Here is a 23,743-nt window from a genome sequence, read left to right as displayed (position 1 = left end):
CACCCCCACCCCCACCCCACCCCACCCCCCCCCACCACACAACAGTGGCAGGAAGCCACGGAGCTGAGCCTGAGAGCCATCTTCCTAGCGCTGGAGTGAGGGGCAGACTGCGGCGGGGGGGCGGGGGGGGGGGGCGGTAAGAATCACAGTGGAAAATTCACATCGACTTCACAGCACAGGTGTTAGATAAAGGCAGAATGTAGATCTCTGAAAATAGAGCCCGAGATACCCTCGGGATTTAGGTGTCTGACACGGAAAAATTATTTTTATCTTCTTCCTGTGTCCAAACCTGTAAGTGTGATTATGGCTCTGCTCCCAAGTCTGGGACCTCTAATTTAAAAAGGAGAATGTTGCCTAGTGGGCCTCCCCTTGGCCATAGCTGGGATGGAAGCTGCCACTGTATCCGATCCCAGGGTCCCTGCCGGCTGCCCCACTGTTAAAGAGCTTGGTCCTCAGTCTTTGCCGATGGGCTGCAGGATGCTTAGACCCTCTTCCCACCCAGGGGATGTGCAGCAGCTACACTGAGTTGGTGGGGAGGGGAAGGCAGGCAAGGAGCTGGAGACCCAGAAATGAAAATTTGCCTCCAGGGCTACCTACATCCACCGGTAGCTTTAGCAGAAAGGCTCGGAATAGGCAGGTGACACAGGAAGTGGGGTAGGGAGCACTCTGCAGGTGCCTACGGTAGCACGTTTAGGCTCAGGCTGCAGGGCGGGTGTAGCGGGTGCTGTGGGGACAGCGTTCAGGGACACTTGCTGCAGCAGCTGAGGTCCTGTGCCCAAGGGCACGTTTCTGTGAGGGGCGAGGTGGAGGAGGCTGGAGTTGACACCTATGAGAGGCCCTCAGCCAATGACTAATGGGAATTGCTGAATAAGTAGCCCAGCTTCCTTGGCCCCAGGTGCGACAACTCTGAGATGTGGTCTGCCAAGGGCCCCCAGCAGTCACCTGCTCACCAGCACACCTGTATGAGCACCCTTCCTCCCCACTTCCTGGAATGCCCTGCCGGATGAACTGTTTGTACTTGAGTCCTAATGTCAGAGTCAGCTTCTGGGAGAACCCAGGCTAGATGACAAGTGAACCAGAGGGGGTCAGTGTTCTCAGCATCAGCATCACCTGGAATAGGTTGGAAATGCAGGTTCTCATGCCCTGCCCTAGACGGCGTAAATCAGAAACACAGGTGGGCCCAGCAATCTGCCTCTTAACAAACGCTGCCGGTGGTGTCGATGTACAGTGGGGTTTGGGAGCTGTCCAGTTACGTTATAAGGCAAGAAACTGGGCTTCACCCGCCAGAGGTTGGCCAGGGGCTCTCTAGTGAGTGGGGGAGGTCTGGGACCATTAGGAGGTCTGAGTTCATTACTGAGGAGCGAGGCATCTCTGGCCTGTCCTTGTCCCAGGGCGCTGCTCAGATGGTGGGGGGAGGGACCACCCCCTGAGGCAGGGGCTTCAGAGCTTGGGGCTACACCTGGTCTCCACGAAACGGCTTGAGTGGGAACCTGGGCCCAGGTGGTACCCAGCAGGCGCAAGCACCTGGCAGGGCAGTGCAGGCCCGCTAGGAGCCCGAGAAAGGCCCGTGGGCCGCAGTCTTGCCCAGCGCTGCAGACCACAGAGGGCCCCTCTGGCCCTGGCAGTCACCCTGGCCCGCAGGAATGTAGTAAGATAACAAAGGTGCCACCTCCTTCCTTTCAAGGGGCACCCTCTATTCCCCACTTGAACATCCCTGTGAGGTGGGCGGAGGGGGCCCGGAGGGGGCCCCGGTGACTCGGCCGCCCTGCCCCCTGCCCCGCGGCGTCCTGGCGGCGTGGAGGGCGGGAGGCCAGTGGCGCGTGTGTCCACAGTGTTCACCGGCAGTGGCGACGCCCGCGCCCGCGCCTTCGACGCCCAGTCCGGAGCGCTGCAGAGGGTGTTCCGCGGCCACGCGTTCGTCATCAACTGCATCCAGGTAGGCGCGCCCGCCCTGCCGCCTGCCCCGGAGGGAGGGATCGAGAGGGAAGCAGCACCGGTCCCCACGTCCCCAGCACTCCACCGCGGGCAGGACTTCCTCCCCGAGGCCGAGGTCCCCTGGGCTGAGATGTCCCCAGCAGTCGGCCTCGGTAGCGGCCGTGCACGCGGATGCCGGGCCTGCCGTGGCTGCGGGCAGAGCAGGGCCTGACCGTGGCTGATCCCGTAACCGCGGGGACAGCCGCGGGGACGCGCTGGGGCTGGGGGCGGGGGGCAGCCGGGCGCCCCCAGCGCCCGCCCACGCCCCGCCCCGCGCCCGCAGGTGCACGGCCAGGTGCTGTACACGGCCTCGCACGACGGCGCGCTGCGCCTCTGGGACGTGCGCGGGCTCCCGCGCGCCCCGCCGCCGCGCCCCGCCGCCCCGCAGCGCAGCCTCTCCCGCCTCTTCAGCAACAAGGTGGGCTGCGCCGCCGCCGCGCCCCTGAAACCGGCCTGAGGCCGCCGCCACCCACCCGGGGCCCCGTCCCCGGACCGCGGAGGGAGCGCGCCTGCCCCCCGGTGGCCGCAAGGCGACGCGGCGGCGTTGCTTTTCCTTCGCGTTCGCGGATGTTTGAAGCCCTTGCGTGGTCCGCTGCGAGCCCGCCCGACGAGGGAGTCTGCGCCCGCGCCCCGGAACCCCGGCCCCACCGCCTTCGGCCCGAGGTCCCCGCAGCGCCCCCCACCCGGGTCTCCAGCCCACAGCTCTGAGCTTCCAAGGTCCCCGGAAGCCAAGCTTTTCCTGCTGAGAGGAAACCGACATTTCTTCAAAAAGCCTCTGAGCCACAGATTATTTTGTCATTATTTTGGCACATTGTTCTGAGGACACTTGTAAAGAACCGAAATACACGTGCTTAAAAGTGCTTCTGTCGTCTTCTGTTCTGCAGACTGAGTCTGAGCTTTCCCTCAGAGGAAGGACGGGTGCCAGGAACCCCGGCCTCACGCCCCTGTCCCTCCTTCCCCCCGTAAAAGGAAGGGCTGCACCCTGATGTTGCTTCTGTGGGGCCAGGGAGCAAGGAGCCAGCCCTCCAGCCTGTCTGGGTGACGGCAGGGACTTGGCACACCTGCTTTGGAGCGCCCATTTGTATGTGGTTCGGGGAGGGCTGCTTCTCTTAGGTCTGGAGCAGGAAGGTGAGCGTAGTAGCCCCCCGCCCCGCTCTCGGGAGCCAGCCTTGTGCTCCACGTGGTGATGGTGGGACATGGACACAGGTGGGCAGCTGCAGTACTGGCCCGGAGGGGCTCAATGGGGAAAGTGGGTCTCAGGCTCTGGAGAGGCTCCAAGAAGAACCACCCCCCCAGTCCCTCTCATCACGGGAATGGGGCGCTCTTCCAGCTCTTGGCTCCACTGTCCCCTCCATGCCAGGCCCTGGCTGGTCCCTGGTGCACGAAGAGAAGCTGCAGAAGACAGTGGCTGCCCTTGAGAGCCAGCATCTCACCAAGAACAAGCCTCCGGCGCAGAGATAACCCTTGTTGTGGACAGAAGCGGGTGCTCCATTATCTTCATGCAAAGGGTCTTGCTCTGCTGGACACGCCTCACTTGCTCTCTGGGGTACTCAGGTCCAGGCCCGATGAACAGGTATGGCGTTGGCACCAGGGGTGGTAGGAAGAGCTACATATCCTTGTGACGAGCCCTAGGCCGCACCCCCAAACAGGCTGGCTGGTGAGAACTTGCAGAAGCCGCCTCACTTCGCATCTTTTCGGTGGGACTCAAAGCACACAATCCAGCTGTAGGGTTCCCGGGAGCACTCATACTTCCTGGCGGTTCTTCTCCAGGGCCCAGGCACCCCAAGGGGGCTTCCCGGGGCACTGACGTTCATGTCAGGGGGGCTGGCAGAGCACCACGTTGAGTGCCCGCGCCTGTGTTTATGCATTTCCTCAGACTGCGTTGCTGGCAGAGGCAGCTTGAGTAACAAGACGCTTGGGACAGTGACAGCTGACGCTGCATTCCTGCCTCATCAGCTCTTGCTCATCCATCATCTTAGATTCCCCCATCGTCTCCACGCACGGCAGAGAATAAAACACACACGCACTCAGGGAAACAGCTTCTGGGTGCAGATCCTAAAACGGGCTGCTGCGTTTGTTGCTCCAGCCTGCCTCTCCAGGGAGAAAGAACAGAGGAAAACTGCTATTTTGCATTTATATAGCATAGCATTTGGGAAATTACTTCAGCAACACAGAGGCTCTTTGTGGATGTAAAGACCAGACAACCAGAGATGTTTCTTTGGTTTTGATAATACATTCTTACCTTTGATAAATATATTCAGTTGGATAGCAGGACAGGAAGTTCTTAAAGGACATATGGGCAGGAAAACAGGGAGAGGACTTGGCAATTTCACAAGAAAAGTGATGGGCCTCCGATCTGACTGCATGCAACATGCTCCAGCCACAGCCTCCCAGGGCCTCCGCGTGACCCCATCCACGTGACAGACATCTGCAGCCCACACATGCTCAGAGTCCTCCCTTGGCCCCGGGATGCTGCCACTCAAATCTAGACCCCTGCCTGCCTTTCGGGGTGCCCTGTAGTTGGACTCAGCGATCCTTCCAACCTCATTCTCTTCCCCCAACACACACCCTCTGGTGGGTCTAGAACAGCTTCTGTGACCCCAAGAATATGGCACACTTGGCCTACCTCCTACCTCCACTCTTACCTCATTTGTCCCAGGTCTAGAACGTTCTTTTCTCCTCCATCCGAGGAGACTTCTCCTCTATGACTTCCGGCCTCAGCATGCTCCCCCGTGTACGAATGCCCTTTGCTTCTTCTCTTGCCCTCCGGAGCAGGGAGTGACACTCAGGCAGAGCCAGGACCAGAGTTTGTCTCCCAGCCCGTGGAGGTGGGCAGCCCTGCTGGTGGACAGCACGCGCTTGGAACCATCCCTAGCTCAAGCACTGGCTCCTCTGCATCTCTTCACGAGAAAATGGAGCGAAGTCAGAGACTACTGGTGTGACTGCTGCCCTAGCCTTTGCCACGATCATTATCAAAAACATTTGGGAAGATAGAGGCCACACCTAGCCCGAGCCCCGGACAGTAACTTGTCAGCCAAAAGCTGCAATTCAGGCCTCAAATCTGACACGGTCTGACAGGGTCTCAAACAAGGCCAGGAAACCCCTCACCACCTCACCCCTCACCACCTGGGCAGTCAGGGCACAAACCCCCTTCCCCCACTCACTTGGGCTGCCCCATCAGCCCAGCCTGCTTTTTATTCATCTGTTTATAACAGACATCGATGTTTCGATTTCTGCAGAGAACTCAGTGGAAGCAAACGTCTCGAATCTAAATGAAGCTCTAGACCACCCAGGCATTTTCAACACCCATAACAGTTTAGGAGTCGGAGTAACTGATTGCAAAATGAGGCTGACAAATTTTGAATATATTTTCTACCTTTTATTTCTTTCTGAATCATCCATTTTAAAAGAATCACATTTCCACCCGTTCCAATTGGACTGCTGTCCAAGCGTCATGAAAACAGTAAGTGAAAAAGTCAAAGCATTTCAGCCAGCCCCGACGGGACACGGCAGTGAGCCATCTGCCCTCAGTCATAGGAATGTCCATCGACTTCCGGGACGGCAGGAAGAGTCCTGGGAACACATCCGGTACTTGAGTCAGTCTGTCCCCGACGCCACCAGCTGTGTCTTGGTGCTGGGATGAGTTCTCCATTAATAGACAACTACAGAGGCATTCACGGCGCGACGAGAATGGTTAGTTGGGCCAATTAAGAGGCCAAACACGTATCTTTAGAAATAGTCTTCTGTAATATAGATGTACCAAAAAAACCCCACAAAACCTGGAGAAAATATGCCTTGATCTCTGGTAGGTATCTTAGCCAGCGTTGAGTTTAACATGATAGCAGAGTCTGAAAATGCTAATTAAAAATAAGTTGCTTCTGTTAGCATTTAAAACTTTCTGATTTAATAAAAGATTTTATTTTTGTGAAGAATTCTGAATACATATAAATTCTGAATTTCAAGTGCATATTTAACTACACTAAGAGCTTGAAACACTGGTTTCGGGCTGAAAGTGTCCGGGCACGATTTGGTATGGCCACTGGAGCCGCCGCCTCACCTTTATGCCCCCAAAGCACCTGGAATGACTGAAGATTTGAAGGACAATCGGGGCGGGACAGCGAGGAGGAAGCAGGAAGGCAGAGCTGCATCATGGGAAGAAGGAAAAGATCAGCAGCGAAGTGGCACCCCCACACGTCAGGGGGCCCAGGAGGGCAGAAGAGAGACCGATGGGCGCTCGCTCTCCCCGTTAACTCGCCGCCCCAAGACCTTCCGCAGGGCCACCCTGTTCCCCAGCCCCTTTCACTCTGCGGGGAAGGACCCAGCGGGGGCGGCGTCAGACTGCAGACCCGGGAGGCGGCCGGGGACGGCAGAGCAGGCCGCAGGCGGCTCCGTCCTCGGATCACCTGTCAGGACCAGCACCCACGCCCCCACCCCCAGTCTCCTCCTCTCACCGTCCAGGTCCCTGTCCCCTGCCCACCCTCCTCCTACACCCAAGGTGAAAGCACTCCAGAGCAAAATCAGATGAAAAGAAGAAAAAAAAGGAAGACCTGCATTACACTTTTCATAACGATAGAATTTATAAGCAGAAACTTAGTACTTATTTCTGTTCATTATTTAGTTTTTCTTTGATGCTGACTTTATATTTTCTACGTAGGATAAGTACTCTGCAATAATAATTTCTTCGTCTTCCAGAGTCGAGTCGAGATAATCTTCTTCGTGCTCTGGAATATCTTCCAGTATTTCGTTGACGGCCTCTGTCTCCATATCTTCATCTGTTGAGGCACTAGAGGTACCTGCGGGAGAGTCACGTAGTAAGAAGTGAGTTCAGGGAGAGGAACGCAAAGGACAGAGACCCACGGCGAGACCGCAGGGTCCAGGTTGGCCTCGGCTGCGCCGTCCCTGGCCACACTGAGTGGGGACAGCCACGGACCAGCCCACGCGAAGTCGCATCCCCAGCCGTCGGCTCCCGGTGCGGGGGAAGGCGCTGCTCTCGGCGGGTCTCAGGACAAGGCAGACCTACCTGCAGAGTCGGAAGGGGACGTGGAGGGCGTCGACGGAGGCTCCTCCACCGCGAGCTGCAGGCCGGGCGGGAGGCTTCCCCCGTTGTGCGCGAGGGTCTGCGCGGCCAGCTGCACGTTCCCCCGGAACACCCGCAGGGCGGCCCTGGCGGCCGCCGTGTCGAAGCCCATGTACACCAGCTGCGGACAACACGGACCGGCTACACCGAACTGCCGCACGTCCCAGCTCCTGTCCCACGCTCGGCTAGGACGGCCTTATCGAGGGAACATGTTTCTAGGTCCCGCAGCCCGCACATGGCCGGGCCTCCCGCGTGTGGGGGAGGACGACCTGCGCGCGAGGTGTCCGTGCGTGGTCCTTGGAAAGGTGACAAGCTTTCGGGCCGGGGAGACGGCGCCGCCCCCGCCCGGTTACCAACACTGTTAGTTAAGCAGCCACACCACACCAGGCACACTGCTGAGGACAGAGTCGCCACAGCGACAGCCTTTCAGGTCACGGGCAGAGAAATGAACTGACAGAAGCGGCTGAGCATGAAGCGGTATCGGCCCACGAGGGAGAGGCCTGAACAAAGGGCTTCGGCGGCTTTATTTTTCCTACTTCTGCAGGAAATACCTCCTGTTCCCCTCCACCCACTGCGACTGTGACCGCCACGTGCTTGGCTGGCCCCCTAGGGCGGGCCCACATCATACCAGGAGCCCAGGGAGCCGAGCACTGTACTCGTCACCCCACTGACCCCACCTGGGACCGTCCAGGCAGAGAAGGCGCGGAGGGCTGTCACTCACTTGGTCAATGTTTTCCTGGGAAGGACTTTCTTGATGGTTGCTGGTTTCCGAGTCGGAATCACTGAACCACATCCGAGGGGTGCTGAGAAGAATCTGCAAACACACGGGAAGGCCCCGCCTCAGCACTGACACCTGCTCGCTCACGTGCAGACCGGGCACCCACCAGGCAGGCGGCAGACACACGCCAGGTGCCGTCAACTATGTGAAGGGTGCTGTAGGAGCAGAGAACAGGGACCCTTCACCCAGGCTGGGCGGGGAGGCCGGAGTTCAGAGAAGGCTTCCGGCCGAAGGGCAGGATGGGGGCATCACCCCGTGTCTGTCACTGGGCACGAGCGAGAGCGCGCTGACCCTCAGATGCAAACCAGGAACGAGGGGCCACAGAAGTGGGACCCGGGGCCCAGGGCCCCATGGGACACGGAGCTTGGACGCTGATGCGGAGGAGGCAGCGTGGGGCCGGGGCCGGGGCCGGGGCGGCGGGAGGCCTTACCCGCAGGGCCTCGTCCAGGTTCCCGCGGGCCTGCTGCAGGGCCTGCCTGGCCGCGTGCGTGGAGTAGCCCATGCCCTTCAGGGCATTCACGTTCTCCAGGCAGAGTCTCTTCTTCTCTTTTTCCTCCTTCCTTATTTGGGCCAATTCCTTTAGGAAAACAGCAAAGTCTCACTGAGCTGGGGGCTTGAGATCTCGACCCGTGCTCTGCAGGATGTGTGGGGTTGCCAGGCAAAGTGAGAAACGAAGGAAGAGAAATATCCCCTGGCTGTCTCGGCCGGTCAGCAGCGTGAGGGCTACCGGGCAGGGACCGTGGCACTGCTCCCGGGGTCGGCCAGCGGGGCCAGAGGCCTTTCCCCAGGGCGGGAGGGGGCGCCTCACAATTACCACCCCCCCCAGCACCAGAACGGGCCACTCGGAACCAGCGAGCTCGCTGCTGGGTGCCAGAGAGGCGGATGCGCCCCCTTCCGGGGAGGGGCTGAACGGGCTCCCCACGCGGGTGAATTACCGGGGCTCTAGGTGAAATATGGATTCTGAATGGGGGTGCAGTGGGGTGGGGTGGGAGGGCCAGGGTGATGCCAGAGCTGCCGCACCACACTCTGGGTTTACACAGGTGTATGGAATGATGAGGATTAATTTTCAAACTATTTCATTTTAAAACGCTGGCTTTCCAAATGCTAATGAAATCTTACTGATGACCCAGTAACAGCAGAGTAATAAGCACAGCACGAGCCATGTCTGCTTTCCATTAGTACTCGACTGGCCTGTGTAAAGTGCCAGCACACAGACTGGGCTTTTCCAAGCCTCTGCCTTCTAGAGACTTCTACAGTTGGGTCTATAGCTGGGAAGGACCGGTGAGATAATATACACCAATTCACATTTGCAGAGAAGAAACGAATCTGCTTCTCAACAGCCCATCGCGGGCTCGCTGAACCTCTCCGCTCCTTTGCTGTGAAACTAGCACCTGAGACACGTATTGTTCTCGCCAACTCCGACACTCTAAAGTTTTACTGTACTTCTTTCTAATTATTTTAAATGATTATAATTTTGTGCCTTCGCCTTTATAATATGTTACTGTTCCTACGATTTGACTCATGTCCAGGCAAGAATACCGTCTCAGACCATAACGATGGCCCTATGGGAAAACATGGTCCCTGCTAAAATGGTTTCCAGAAAGACACTGTGATAAAATGAGAGAGGACGAAGGCTGCTTGAATAACTGTACTTGTGAGCGACCTGCCGCCACAGCAGGAAACGAAGTCAGGAAACGGCACCGTTTGAAAACTGATGCAATTAGAAAAAGTCCCTTCCGCTTCCCGGTCTGAAGACGAAGCTCTTTATTACTCACACCTGCTGTGGAGTCATCTGAGCGCTAAGGCGCTTTAGAGATGAGCTTGCTACTGTCTCAGGTTCCACACCTACTCAAAGACACAGGCGGCGACACAATGCCACCCGGATGTCAAGGTACCTCTCTGCGGCTGGTGATGTGGGTGGCTGCGTGGTCCACGTTCCCGTCACAGGCCCTGAGGCCAAGCCGGGCTTCCTGGGCGGTAAACCCCAACTGCAACAAACTGTGAACTTTCGATGGATCGATGTATAGCTCTTTAAAGAGCTGACGTGCCTACGGACAGGAAAAAGCAAGAGAGTCACATCTCTGTGGCAACACGCAAGCTTAACATCCAGCTAAGCCTGAGGGACATGAGACTGTACCCAATGTGAATGACGGTGTGTCAGATTTTAGATAAATACTCTCAACTGACCTCTTACCAACTGGCAGATGCAGACAGACAACACTCTGCTCACAGGACCTCTATGTAATATAACACGAGAACAGGCGCGTGGGGTGGGAAGGGCTGGTGTTCATGACCTCCTCCTTTGTAATAAATCACTGAACGCGGGCTGGGCACAGGGTGTTCCTCACTCTGCCTTGCAGCTGTGGGTAGCTACCCGGTGAAGTCTAAGCAAGCGGCATGCGACAGATCCCGGGGGCGCACCTTCCGGTCCTCTCTCTGAGGCTTGCCCTGGACTCTCGTGCCGTCTGCTGGCTGCGAGAGGCACTGGCAGGAGCGGCCCCAGTGCCAAACCAGCTCTGCCCTGGGTGCCACCTCCAGACAGCCAGACGAGACACGGACACCTCCAGCCAATTCCAGTCACTGTCTTTTTGAGGCTTCCTTATTATGGCATCTGGCCTGTCCCCCAACAAATACAAATGTGTTTATCGTGTATGTGGGGCAGCAATGGAAGAGAGAAATATGTTCCTCACAAGTCACAAACTACTGAGTTTACAAAATACTTAACTTCTAGGGATAAAAAAAAATAAGTGAAAATGGTTATGACTCTGAGTGTTCATTTTCTTACCTTGTTGAGATACTCAGAAGCCTCTTCACCATTCCCGCTGTGAAAATTTCGGATACCTTGAAGCAGGTAAAGTCTTAAAAACAATACCTTCTCTTTCCCACAATTTCCCTAAAATTATTGAAGGAAAAAAAAGGATAAAACTGTCATTTCTAATTACAGGTCAATAATACTCACATCTGTAATTCCACTTTGTCTCCAAAGGGGCAAAATGGCGTTACGAAAATGTTTACATCTTTACTGTCGCTGACGGCAAAAGCGAAGATCCCAGAGGACAATGACATCCCCACTCACGAGAAATAGTGTCAGAACACCTGTCTCCAGACACTCAGGGCAGTGGCCCTTCTGGTCAGTAGGGAAGTATGCAAGACTCAGATCAGGAATATCTTACGCTGCCCTGTCATTCGCAAGCAGAATTCTGGTGACTCGTGGAAATCCCCCCCCCCAAAATTCTTATTCAAATCACGGCATTTGAGCTGTGACTCCTGCGAACTGTTACTCTTCACAGTGTTTATTTTCTGTATTGAAATCTCCCATTAGACTTTACTGAACACGGGCCCCTGCCCCCTCCGTGAGCGTGATCAGTGGGGTTCTGTTCCTCAGGGCTAAATGCTGCACAGACCAAAGTGACAGCCAGATGTGCGAAACATGTAACAATCCTGTTAAAAATATAGCTTAAAAAGAGCACAGCGCATACCACTGTCAAAATAAATCACCTTCTGGCAACAGTGTGAATGACGGGAATAAACTCGAATTCTGGAAATGGACTCAATGATACCTAAAACAAACGACAGTAACATACTTTAATGTTGACCAGTCTCTGATGATTTTCTCCATAACAATTCTTAAAGCATTTCTGGGCCAAGTTTAATTTTTTTTCGGCGTCGTCAAGGCATTCCAGTTGTTCCAAGCGGAAGTAGCACCACACTATATCCAGCTGGAGGACCGCGTAGTTATCCACTGTATCCAGAAGTTCTGTGCAACACTCGCTGGGAAAGAGACAGGAAACGACATTGCTGGAAAACGGCCTTAAAACCCCGTCTGTGAATTTCTGAAATTCCTGTCCCGTTTTTGGTGTATTTCCAAAGACTGACTGCTCTAAAACAGAGATCCGTGTTTATGAAGGGAACTAATATATATTATCTGAATCCTTCCAATGGGAAAGAAGGGAGCTAAGACTCAGGGATGGCAGCTTCGCGCACACACCCCTTGCTATGCCGGGAAAGTCCGGCCCCCTGGATTCCTAGCTCCATCTCTTCAGCTCAGGGGGACCATGGGATTTCTCCTCGCTGCACAGCAGCCAGGCAGAGAGCTGAACTATCGCAGGGCTCGTCCGCTTCCCCACTCAGGGCTCACGGTCCTGCCCTGCCAGGAAACCAATGTTTCATACATTTTGCCCAGGTTTTTAGTGGTTTCGGGTTGGGGACGGGGAAATCTCGTCCCTGTCGTTCCATCTTGGCTAAAAGCAGAACTCTCATTTCTCATTTTAAATACGGAAAGAAACGACTCTTGGTCATACTACACACCATACCCCAAGACGTGCAACAGGAAGTTTTGAGAGAACTCTGAGCCCGTTTGGAGAAGGCAGGAAAACCGTCAGTGGAGAAAGAAACAGAACTGAGATGTCTTTCAGGACATGGCTGACCTGCCTTAGAACCAATCTCCTTGACGAGGACGGGGAGCTCACAAAAATGATGCCAGTAAGTTGCCCTGAATAAACAAATCTTCAGGAAAAAAGTCATTCTCTATGTATGTACAAAGGCGGTAACAATTATTATTGGATTACTGTTATCTACCACTTATTGAACATGTTACTGTACTATGAACTGATGATAGTTATTTTTATTCAGGGGTTCCTGAGACTTGAAAATTATTTCAAGGATTTGTCCAGGGTAAAAAGATTGAGAAAGATGCATACAGACGAATCAGGCCACCACGTCTTGCTAACTGAAGCTGGCGTATGTGAATGCATTATACTCATTCATACACACACACGCATACACACTCACACACACACACACACTCACACACACACACACTCACACTCATTATGTATATTTAATATGTTTGAAATTTTCCCTAATAGAAAGGCAGAAACAATTATGTAAGGAAATAAAAAATATACCTGAATTTCAAGCACCTAACTCACAGCCTGAGCCCATACTATCTGCGGTAGAAGAAAGTGACTGACACTTGGAAAGCAGCAGAGACAGACACAAAGGAGACCCCGCAAGTGCCAAGCCCCTGTTCCAGTTACTTCTAGCTTGGCCCCTTCCTCCCAAATACTTGAGACAATAAATCATTTTTTGTTTAACTTAGATTGGTTCACTTAAAACCCAGGGTATTACCAATACAGTTGGCAAACCACACATATTTGTATTTATCTTCTTGAAGTGTACAGTGTACCTTGGGAATTCATTGAAATGGAAAAGAAAATAATACTGAAGTTGCTATCTTTTGGCCAATTTCAAACATCGGGTCTATTTTTCAAATGTCTCATCCGCCTGCCTCTCCGTACCGTTTCCCGTTACAAGGTACTAGGAGTCCCCAGGAAGCTGCTGCCTCCTGGTCCGGGGCAGGAACTGCCCACGATGAGTCTGGGACACTCGGGCACCGGAGACTAGAGACTAACAGGATAAGTCAAAAGGACACAGGAACTGCCCGCTGGCCAAAGCTGGCCAATTTAAGCACTGAGGTTTGAAACACATCAAATGTGTTAAAATCTGCGAGTTCATATATTGATACTTAAAAAAAAGAAGGGAGAAGAAAACTTCATTGGTAACGTCATTTTTGGAGGATGCTAGGGAAGGAATTCATTTATTCTGAAAACAAAAAAATAAGGAGAAAGAACAAAGCATTTTATTCTGTCTTTTGGTACAAACTGCAGCTCGGCATAGCCAAAGAGCTGATGAGGAAAAGTATTTGTTTTCAGAAAAATTCTAGCAATAGATGCAGAAGGAATGATAAGGTACCACACTACTTTACAGCCCCAATAAAACAATGGATTTGGGGAATGACCATTAATATTTACACCAAAACTACTGGGTGAAAAGCTGGTGGGGACGCATAATGGAGAGTTCAGGCTGACAACACCTCACAAGAACAAGCACGATATCCTACGTGCCTGTTGTAAAAAAATATTATAAGTGTATACGTTTATAACATTCATTACAGGGAGGAGAGATCAATTAGAAATACGAAGAGAAGAAATAACTACTCTTTCACATTAACCACTGTCCTGGGTAAGAGCCAGAAGTGCGAGGTGTACACGGCTGCCACGGCGCTGTGCACAGGCCTGGGCCATGTTCCTTAAAACCGGCGCTCACCAAGCACAAGTGAGCCTACCAGAAATATCTGTCAGCGTCCAGCAGACACGGCAAGGCTATTCCATATTCTTTCCTCTTCAGGAACGCTCTGCCCTTCTCATGATAACCCATCGCTAACATAAGGGCCTAGAAAAAAATAACAATGAAAAAAAAGCATTTTAAACTATAATAAAACAAATTATATTGAAAGTATATTAAATCTAAAGGAATCAAAATAAAAAAAAAATCACAACTAAATTTAAAAGACAAAATTAAGAAAAATATAATGAGAGCTTTATTTCATTTGAACACTGAAAGCAAGCACTCAATTTAATGTGGCTGATACGTCATGACCAGCACCTGGCCCTGTGTTTGCATCAGTTTATTTCTGCATGTGCTGACCTAGTTCTATTTCTAGTATTCTCTAAGATGAACATATAAAGAAAGAGCAGAATCCTATATCCTCTTTATCCTTTTTTAAAAGAAGCTTTCATTTTACTTTCTATTCTTAATCAAGTTTTTTCTGAAGTATGTGTCAATCCTAGTACTTCCAAAACAATCTTTAAATAGAGACCCGAAAAATTTTAAAGTTCATTAATATTTTTAGATTGAATTTTTATTTAATTCAACCTTATCAAGTTTTCCCAAAAAGATCTGAAAGCCAACATTTAATATAAGAGAGGGATGGGCAAGTAATTCCAACGATAAAAAAAGACAAACAATCCACTGATAGTCACAAAATTCTCTTATTAACACTTAACTTTCATCCTTAATTTAAAAGTAATAATATACATAGTGAAACCTACTCAGACTGTCTTTTAAAGACAAAGATTCAAATGAACGACCCACAATCAAGAGCTTTTCATTTTAAGAAGCGACTGGACTCCAGCTAGAGACTGATCTCAGCGTCCACGCTGCAGCGTGCTGCTATTTATAGCCGCCCTCGGATGTGTTCAAAGGTGAAAACCACCTCCTACCTATTCCAAATTCTAGAACGGAGAAAGGAGGAATGGGGAGACAGAGAGAGACGGCAGACCTGCCTGTCGTACTTTTCCCAAACTACACAGTTCCCCCAGCCTCGCTCCGATCCACCCCTTAGGGGACATGGCCTTCTAGTAAAATAAACCACACCGAACAACCACCGCCACAGGAAGCCACTCGCGCTGAAGGCGGCGCTTCGTATCACTTGGGAATATTCAAAGTCACCGCTACGGGACAGCGAGGTCACGCCGTTTTAGACTGCCCTGAACGTCACAGGGTGAGCCCGCTGTACGCAACTGCTCACTGAACGGCCACCTTCTCTGTGTATAAGCTGGAGGCGAAAACTGTTTCTAATCCTCTGTGACACTCCGAGATTAAAAAAAAAAAAAAAAAAGCTAGAGAACAACAAATCAATAGAATTGACAGCAGATCAATGGAACGAGCCACAAATTTCCAACAGTACTTACTTTTCTTTCCGACGACGGGATCTCGATGGATCTGCCCGTCTGGTTGGCGATATCCAGGTACGGTGTGGTTTCCGGATCCACCACCATCTCAGCTGCAACCAGACCGAAAGGAACGCTATTAATTCGATGCTGAAAGGCAGTGGCGGTAACATTTAAAGTGTCAGGACTGTCGGGAAGAAAAGCCAGTGACAAGTGCGACACCGCCGCCACGGCGCGACCCGGAGCTACTTGACGGAGGCGACAAGCCCCGGACGCCGGGTACCTCTCTCCGCCAGTATCTCCAGCCCTCTCTTGGTCCTCTGAATTCGCTTCTCCTTCAGCTTGGCTTCATTTTGCTCTTCTTCTTCGTCCTGGAAGTTCTTCCTCGCGTCCTCCTCGGACTGTTTCAGCTCCAGCACCATGGCCTTCACATTGTGCTTCACTCCCTGCTCCTCGAGCGATTTGCCTGTGGGAACCAGAAACGCGTGTCCCAAAGAGAGCCGCTCAATGTACTGGCGATGGGCCGTTCTCTGTGGCGGGTGCAATTCTTCAAGCTGCATCAGCGCCTGCTAAGCCGCCGTGCCGAGTGACCTCGCGAGCACGGTCCCATCTGGTTGTGTAAGTGTGGCTGTTACGCGGGGGATAAAATCAGCCAGACGAAACAGAGCTGTCATATCTACCCCCCTCCGATTTTCTTTACTGTCATCATAAGAGCAAATCGAAGCGATAAAAATTTGAGAATCGACGACAGGGAGGGAGAGCGCTGTGCAAAGCGATATCCGAGGAAAACGGGAGGGCGTCACGCGTGCCCGTCCCCACCGTCTGGCGGGGAAACAATCGGCCCGCCACGGTGGGCAGAGCGCCCAGGCACGGCAGTGCCCCAGGGAGCTCGGGAGCAAAGACCTGGGCTTCTGTCTCTTTTCAACTCGGAGGCGCTGAGTAAACTAATCTTCCTCACACGTAAATTAAGTTAAAGATGCAAATAAACCAGCACCAAAATGAAAAAGGGTAAATGCAGATGCAAACAGATTTTAAAATAACAACATAGAATGTACTATACATATATAAATTTGAGTACTACATATATATAAATTTGAACACATTTCTAGAAAACGGTTTTTTGGGGTTTTTTTAGAAACTTGACAACCGTTCTAACATTCACGCAGAAAAATAAAGATCTACTGATGGCCAGGTCACCTTAATAAATAAGAGCCAAGACGGGGACTCATCTTACTAGATTTTAAAACTACAACGAAACCACAGTAATAAAAACTATGAAGATGGTCAAAAAGCACAAACTTCCAGCTACACGACTAATGAGACTGGGGGTGTGACGTACAGCGTGGTGACTGCAGTTAACAAGACCCTGTGCACATTTGAAAATTGCTAAAGAGTAAATCTTAAAGGTTCTCGTCACAAGAAAATAAGATTTTGTACTATGTGTGGTGATGTTAACTGGTGTCACCGTGGTGATTATTTCACAATATACGTAATTATCGAATCATTTGTGCTGTACACCTAAATCTAACGTAATGTTATGTCAATTATATCTCAATTAAAAAACAAACAAACAAAAAACCTCTATGGTTCTGGCGCAGGAATAAACCTACAGGTAAATAGAAAGAACATACACATAAAGGGGCACCAAGTATCAGTGTGCCAAGGGCAAGGTCAGTTGGAGATACTGGAAGAACAATAAAGCTGTATGTACCCTTAGCCTTTATCTATATGGGGGACTCCGGACAGATTCAAGACCTCATCCGGATTAAGCCAACACAGGAAAACAGAGAAGACTCCCTGAGGCCCTCGGCTTAGAGAAAGAACTTAAAACACACACAGTAAGGTGAAAAATGGATTTGATAACAAGATCAAGGACTTCTGCCCAGTGAATGCCACAAACAGAATCGTCATTGAGATACGAGGACAGACAGGGAAAGGGTGCCTCTGACATCTAAAACGACAATGGGAAATGGCTAGAGGTGATGCCGGAGAGGCCGACGAGGGCTAGGCTGTGAGGGCAGCGTTACATCAAGCTCGCGGCCACAGGAACCCACTGGACACCGATCAGACGACAGTGCCGGAACTGTGGCCAGGGCCAGCTGGTCTCCCAAGTCCACTCACGCCTCCTTCAAGTGCATCCCCTACTGCAGCCAAAGCCATCTTTAAAACACAGATCCACCATGCGTCACTCCAGCATCAACGGCTTCCCGGTTCTCTTAGGAGAAATACTCTAATACCGAGTAAGGCTCAGGATGCTCTGTGTCCAGAAGCACCTCAGGCCGACTGAGTGACAAAAGCACAGCCTCCCCACTGCCCCCACCACCAAGTCACGATCATCAAAAACGTCTCTAGACACTGCCAAATGTCCCCTGGGTAGTAAAATCGCCCCTGGGGAGAACCACTGCTGACCTTTACAATGTGGCTTCTGCCTGGCCCTCCATGGTGCCACTCTCAGCCACGACGTGAGGCTCTCAGTCCGGAACACTCCCAGCCCAGCCTCCCCTGCTGTCCCCACTCGGCGTCAGCTCCCGTCCCTCGGGGAGAATGTGCTGGAACCCGAAGTTTCCTCTCAGCACACCTACATTTCCATTCTGTAAAATTTTATCAGACTGACAGTGTCTTGCTTCCCACCAGCACAGAACAGACGATAAATGTTAAAAAGCTGTTTCTGTTTTATATTTTTATTTTAGTAAACTCTAAGATAATTGGTCTTGGATTATACATGCATTAAAACCACTAGAAATTTGTGAATAGAAGAAGAGTGATTAAAAAAAGATGCAGTCATTATTTTTCATTTAAAAATTCTGCAAACTGTGCCGTAACATACCTAGTTGAAGTTGTTTCTTATTTATGACAATTTTGATATAATTTTCTTGAAATCCAAAGGTTTCAGCTATTCTGTAAAACAAACCAGTGAAAATTGTAATCAGATGTGTCATTCTTCATTAAATAGATTTTAATCGTGATAGCTGTTTTATGCATTTTACTTGGATACATCCAGTATTTCAATTTACTGACTCACGAACATCATTCACTCACGATAAAGCCAGCTTATGAGACGGTTCTTTGACTCTGTGAGACAACGTCCTTCCTGAGACTAACTGTTTCACTACTCAGTTCCTCGTGACGTGGAGCCCGTGTGTGGCACGCCGTTAGAGCAGGGCTCTAGCGGTGTGTCAGGAGGAAGTTCATTCTCTAGACCTGTGGTCCCCTTGGAGGAGGCCAAAACGGGCCCTGCCCCACGATCTTCTGCTCACGTGTGCTGGGTGAATGATGCCTCCTGAATCCATCCCTAACAGCCCTGACGTGGACCAAAGAAGAAAATCCGAAAGATCCGCTTCAGAAACACTGGCTGGCGAGCCCCGGAGGTGCTCAAAACATTTACTGTCCAAAAATACGCCACGGATGGAATAATCGACTAGAACGCAAAAGTTCAAATTTCACTAGTATGTGACCAGACAGGTTTTTTTTCTTTTTACAGACGGGTCGACTGCCTGAAATCGGCAGTAACACTCTGGCGAACATCCCGGCCAGGGATGAAGGCACTAAAGAACAGAGTCCAAAGCTAATGATCTGGTGAACACCAGGCTGTCTCCTATTTACATCACCCGTGCACTGATTCAAGTGTGTATCGAGTACCTGTTAGGTGGTGGGCCCGCCAAAAAATTCGAAATCGTTGGTCCTGGCTGCAAAATTCGAATGTGCTACAACAACTCAAGTTATACCTGGAGATGAAGACGCGGTACAAGAGCTGATCTCTCATTCACCCTTAACTAGCAGCGTGAGCCTGAGCAAGTCCTGTGTCCTCAGAGCCTACATCTCCCCTTCCAGAAGGTGAGACCACCGCCTGCCCTGTCTGCCTTCTCGGCGGCCACGGGGATTAAACGAAGGGCCAGAAGCCCTGAGGGCGCGGGGCACAGATACTCACTTAGACCTCAGTTCTTTGCCAGTGATGTGCAGTCGGGTCTCCAACAGGGTTTTCCTATCCTATTTGAAAATGACGAATAAGATAACTTTGGATTGTTGCTTTAAAAAAAAAAAAGTCTTCATTTATTTGATGACATCGCTAAGTTAACTAAGCATTAGTACCTGTGTAAATTTGAAAAAAAAATTACTCACCTTCCTTAGTCGTGGAGGTAAAAATACCTCAATTGTAGCGATCCCTGTTGTCTTGTAATTTTCATTTCCTGTGCCCCGCTCGATTGCTTTGCGACGAATCTCTTCTATGACTTTTTCTACTTCATTTTCACAACATTCTAGCTTGTCGGAGTACTTCTTAGCGAGGTCCTACAAAGAAAAGTCAGAAAACACAGATTGATGCAGGACCAAGCGAGAAAAGGAAGCGCACGCAGCGCTCCACGGCAAAACTCTGCTGAGGGGACGTCACTCCCGTTACAGGGAAATCCAGACCTGCTGACATCGTGAGAGGTATAGGGGTTACAGAGGATCCAGAGAAAAATAAAAACAAATAAAAGAGAGGAAAACAGACCCAACAGGGTGGGGCTGAAAGTTCCGAGCTCCTAATCCGAGTCTGATCTTTCTGGTACCTGCCCCGTCCTGAGGCTCCTGCCCAGAGCTGCCCGTTAGAACCAAGATGCTCTGATCGCCCTTACTGCTGGCAGGAGCGGGGGGATTAAGAGGGTTTTAGGGGCGCTGTGCCAGGAACCTAGTAGCGTTCTTATTATGCCACACTTAGTTTCTCAACCAAAAGGGTATAAGAAGCAAATTCAGAAGAAAGGTCACAAAGCAGTTGTAAAAAATGAAAAGTGAGGCCTGTCAGGAACGGGACAGACAGGAAAACTCTGAGACCCTGATACAGCTATCACTTCCCAAGGGCCTCACAACACAGGACAGTTTGGTGCCCTCATGCCAACCCTTAGTCCCCGATAAATGTTACATCATTTACCTCAAAATATTCGGACTGAGAAAGCAGAAAAGTACATGCTAGGGTCCTCCAATATAACATATTTCTATCAAAAATGATTAATGTTTTTCTCTGTTGAGAAAAGCAGGCAAACTTCAATTTCTAGAAACTTCATTTATGTAAAATAACGCCATAAAAAAATTGAGGCATTTCTGATGATGCTATAAAAATAAAAAAAAAATGAGGCATAATTATTAGAAAAATGCATCTTGGAAAAATGAACAGACAGCCATAGTGTTAAAAAAAAAAAAGCTGGAGGAAGGGAACCATTGTTTTCTAGCAGACCATGCCAGCAAGGGGGACAGAAGCGACCGAGACACCCTGAATCTGTAACATACTATCTTACTGGTATTGCTATACTGGCCGGTCAGAAGTAGCTCCCAGATTAATAACTTTAGGTAATGCTGTGAAAGTATTAAAAATAGTATATACCCAAGAAATCAGATATCATTCTCATATGAATAAAATCTTATTAAACAAAAACAAATTTGTCAACTTCCAGTAAAAAGTGGGTCCCTGTTTATCACTAGTGCTTTTGGTTATGCCAAAAGTTTACATATATGGTTGTGCCTGGCCATTTCTTTTTTTTTTAAACGCCTACAGCACCTGGTCTATCCTAGGTGGTCTCCCATTCAAGTACTGACCAGGCCTGACCCCGCTTAGCTTCCGAGATCAGACGAGATCAGGCACGTTCAGGGTGACATGGCCGTAGATGTGTCTGGCCATTTCTGGCGATTTCAGAAATCTTATTTACCCCTGTGGATGAAAAAGGGGCTCGATGATAAATCTAACTAAAAGTAATCTCACAGGGTGATCTGAGAATAAATTCCTAACTGGGCAGGCCAAGGCAAGCAGTAATGCCCCAGGCCTATGCAAGGCTTATCTTCACCTTAATTAGCTCTGTCTGTGGTTTTTGTGCATCCATGTTAACACATCTTTGAAATGCACCCTTAAGAGAGCACAGAATCTTGTTAATTATCCTATAATCCAATCAGAGATGTCCCCACCTTGCACCCTCCCTTGATTCCATGTAATCTTCCTTATGCTCCCTCTTTAATTCTAAACGTACAAAAGAAACTGCAAACTGTCATTCTGGGAAGAATTTTTCTCGGTCTGTTGAGATCATGCTTCCAGGTATTATCCTCTCTTTGGCTCAAATAAACTCTAATAAACTTACAAAAATTTCTACAGGTTTAGAAGTTCTTATGTCAACACCAAGGAGACATATAACACTGCCAATTATTTATGTCTTAAAAGAAAAATACCTTCAATGCCAAATTAACTTCTTTATTTTCATCTGTATATGGAGGTTTCCAAAGTTGAATTCTGTCTTCCCTTAAAAACTGGGTCAATTTTGCTTGGAGATATTTCTTTTGCGCCATCCTTGAAAGCAAAAACAGTACAGCAATGATGCCCCACACCATATTTTCAAAGTGTTTTAAAATTACCTAACACATTGACATGTTTTTTAGTGTAAGCAGAGCTCCCCTCCACTCCTCCCACTTAAAGTAAATTACTTTTAAGTTAGGTTTTAACTAGCTCCAGACTTTTCATACACATACATACACACACACACACACACACACACACACGTATATATATAACATGTCGATACAGAAACATATATATTCAATTACATATTATATTAAAATATGTATTTCAAGGTCGCTAATATGTAGCAAGGTTTATTACACTTTCCTATGTCTTAATCTGCTACTATTCTTTAAGAGAAAAGATAAGAGAAAGATGAATTCTTAGAGAACTTTTATAAGAAACTCAACACAGAACTTATAAAGTTTCTTGTATTTTGGCTAGTTTAACATGAAACGAAAGACCAACTACCTTGGTAGGTAAACATAAAGAAAAGCTTGAACCATGGACTATCCAATAACAAATATTCCCTATATCTGAATTTTTGAAATTAAAAATTTAGTATTGACAATACTGGAAAAGTACCGCATGACATTTTGTGACAATAACACATCAGATCTACTACATTATAACACTGACTGGTTGGATCATCGTTTTACGGCTGAGAAAACCCAGGCTTGTGCAATGACTCGGCCAAGGTCACAAAATTAGGCAACACCACAACTAGCACTGGGACTTCTGCCTACAACATCGGACTCTGCATTCTGTCACAAAATTCCTTGCTGCTTCTCTGTCCTGTGTATGCAACTGCTCTCACCCAAAGAAGCACCTGCTGCAATGGAGCTGGCTACTCAGCCCTCAGCGGCAGAGCAGTGCAAAGGGGTGGCCAGGCTATCTGGGACGCGAAACAGCTGAAAGGGGCAGGGCAGCCAGATCAGACAAGCAGGAAGAAGAGTAAAAAGTTATTAGGTCCTGAAAGATAAAGACGAGTTCCAGAAAGCAAAAGAAATATGAGTTAATGTAACCCAGGTAAGTAACTTTCCTTTTTCTATTCCGGGCCTGTATTCCACACTCCCCAAAACCCAATTCACCTGATTTTTAAATCAAGTTCGATAACTTACGTGTATTCCAGAGAGTCTACTCCACCCCGCTTAACGTTTTAACAAAAGTGAAACCACCGTTGCGAAACCTACAAAACTTCCGTTATAGACAGCAGAATAAGTGAGGATACAGTTTTTAAATCAAATCAAAAAGAAAAAAGGTTTTAAAAAAGCAGTTTTCGATTTTTAACTGGAGAACTGAAAGTTTCATGTTCCCCATTACAGCCGCCTCCTTAAAAAGCAGAAATCCATTAATGTTCCAAACCGAAAGTGAAACGGTATAAATCACTCCTTTAAAATTTCGCTTTCACTCTCGTCATAAATTGATCTATGCAATCTTTATCCAAAGCTTCTCAAACATATCGACACACACACACACACATATATATATATACACACACTATTCAACATACATATGTTTTCTTAGGCGGAGTAATAAAAGATTCTTGTATTAAAAAATAAGCAAGGGAAGGAGGTAAGAAACTCAGAATCAGATCGCGTTCTCTCATTAAATAGCAAAGAAAATCTGCCTTTGATTGCAAATAAATCCCAAATGGCATTTTTGGAATAACAATGTTATGATCCAAGCTTTTTGTACGTCTGATTAATTTTAATGTATCCATATGCTTGTCTCCCCCCCGAAAAAACAAGGCTCAATCCTTTTTTTAAATACCCTCCCGCCTCCCGCCCCAGCCCAGCGCAAACCCAGGGCCCGGCGAACGGCCGGCACGTCCCGGGTCCCCAACCCGCCGCCCCAGGTCCCCGCCGGGCCACCGCGCCGCTGCAGGTGCGCCCGATCCGGGCCGGGGAGGTGTCGGGGTCGCGTTGGGGATGGGGCCGCCGGGCCAAGCCGCTGAGACCCGGGTCTGGGAGGGGACATTCGGCCACCGCCTCCTCACCTGCGCCACCACAGCGCCCGTCGCGACCTGCCAAGTGCCCGGATGCGGCGGCGGCCGCCGTTTATTTTCATTCCGGGTGAGGCCGACCCCGCCCCCGCCGTCACCG

At 49.8% G+C, this 23,743-nt stretch overlaps 2 protein-coding genes and 1 pseudogene across 3 annotated transcripts in view; 1 reads left to right on the top strand and 2 right to left on the bottom strand.

Annotated features, from left to right (window-relative positions):
- Nucleotides 1–2,582, top strand: part of WDR86 (WD repeat domain 86) — a 15,260-nt gene extending 12,678 nt beyond the window's left edge. The window contains exons 4-5 of the mRNA XM_011377564.2: nt 1,833–1,936; nt 2,258–2,582. Coding sequence (XP_011375866.1) covers nt 1,833–1,936; nt 2,258–2,431 — 278 coding nt within the window. The 3' untranslated portion in view covers nt 2,432–2,582. The remainder of the gene's footprint in view (nt 1–1,832; nt 1,937–2,257) is intronic.
- Nucleotides 2,583–5,331: 2,749 nt separating this feature from the next.
- On the bottom strand, nt 5,332–23,743 carry NUB1 (negative regulator of ubiquitin like proteins 1). Of its 2 annotated transcripts, XM_011377565.2 has the most exons (15): nt 23,638–23,743; nt 21,533–21,650; nt 19,463–19,630; nt 19,272–19,330; nt 18,171–18,241; nt 15,627–15,809; nt 15,365–15,456; nt 13,957–14,063; nt 11,414–11,600; nt 10,615–10,722; nt 9,725–9,877; nt 8,260–8,406; nt 7,773–7,865; nt 6,995–7,172; nt 5,332–6,767 (listed from the first exon to the last, which is right to left on the bottom strand). In XM_011377565.2, exons 1-15 carry the CDS (start codon nt 23,706–23,708, stop codon nt 6,589–6,591), a joined length of 1,914 nt encoding a protein of 637 aa, XP_011375867.2. In that variant the 5' UTR covers nt 23,709–23,743; the 3' UTR covers nt 5,332–6,588. The 2 variants fall into 2 exon arrangements, with proteins under 2 accessions (XP_011375867.2, XP_023377562.1); XM_023521794.1 differs by lacking the exon at nt 6,995–7,172.
- LOC111730480 lies at nt 20,862–20,981 on the bottom strand (annotated as a pseudogene).

Source organism: Pteropus vampyrus, unplaced genomic scaffold, assembly GCF_000151845.1.
Source record: "Pteropus vampyrus isolate Shadow unplaced genomic scaffold, Pvam_2.0 Scaffold316, whole genome shotgun sequence".
Lineage (NCBI taxonomy): Eukaryota > Metazoa > Chordata > Mammalia > Chiroptera > Pteropodidae > Pteropus > Pteropus vampyrus.
This window is presented reverse-complemented; position numbering and strand designations above follow the sequence as displayed.

Bases quoted from the DNA above. Each gene is read 5' to 3' on its own strand.
- NUB1 (XM_011377565.2), bottom strand. From the start codon at position 23,708: ATGAAAATAAACGGCGGCCGCCGCCGCATCCGGGCACTTGGCAGGTCG. The intron at 19,631-21,532 runs GTATTTTTCTTT...TTTTCTTTGTAG, and splicing joins AAGTTAATTTGGCATTGAAG to GACCTCGCTAAGAAGTACTC. The intron at 19,331-19,462 runs GTGAGTAATTTT...ATTTTCAAATAG, and splicing joins TACCTCCACGACTAAGGAAG to GATAGGAAAACCCTGTTGGA.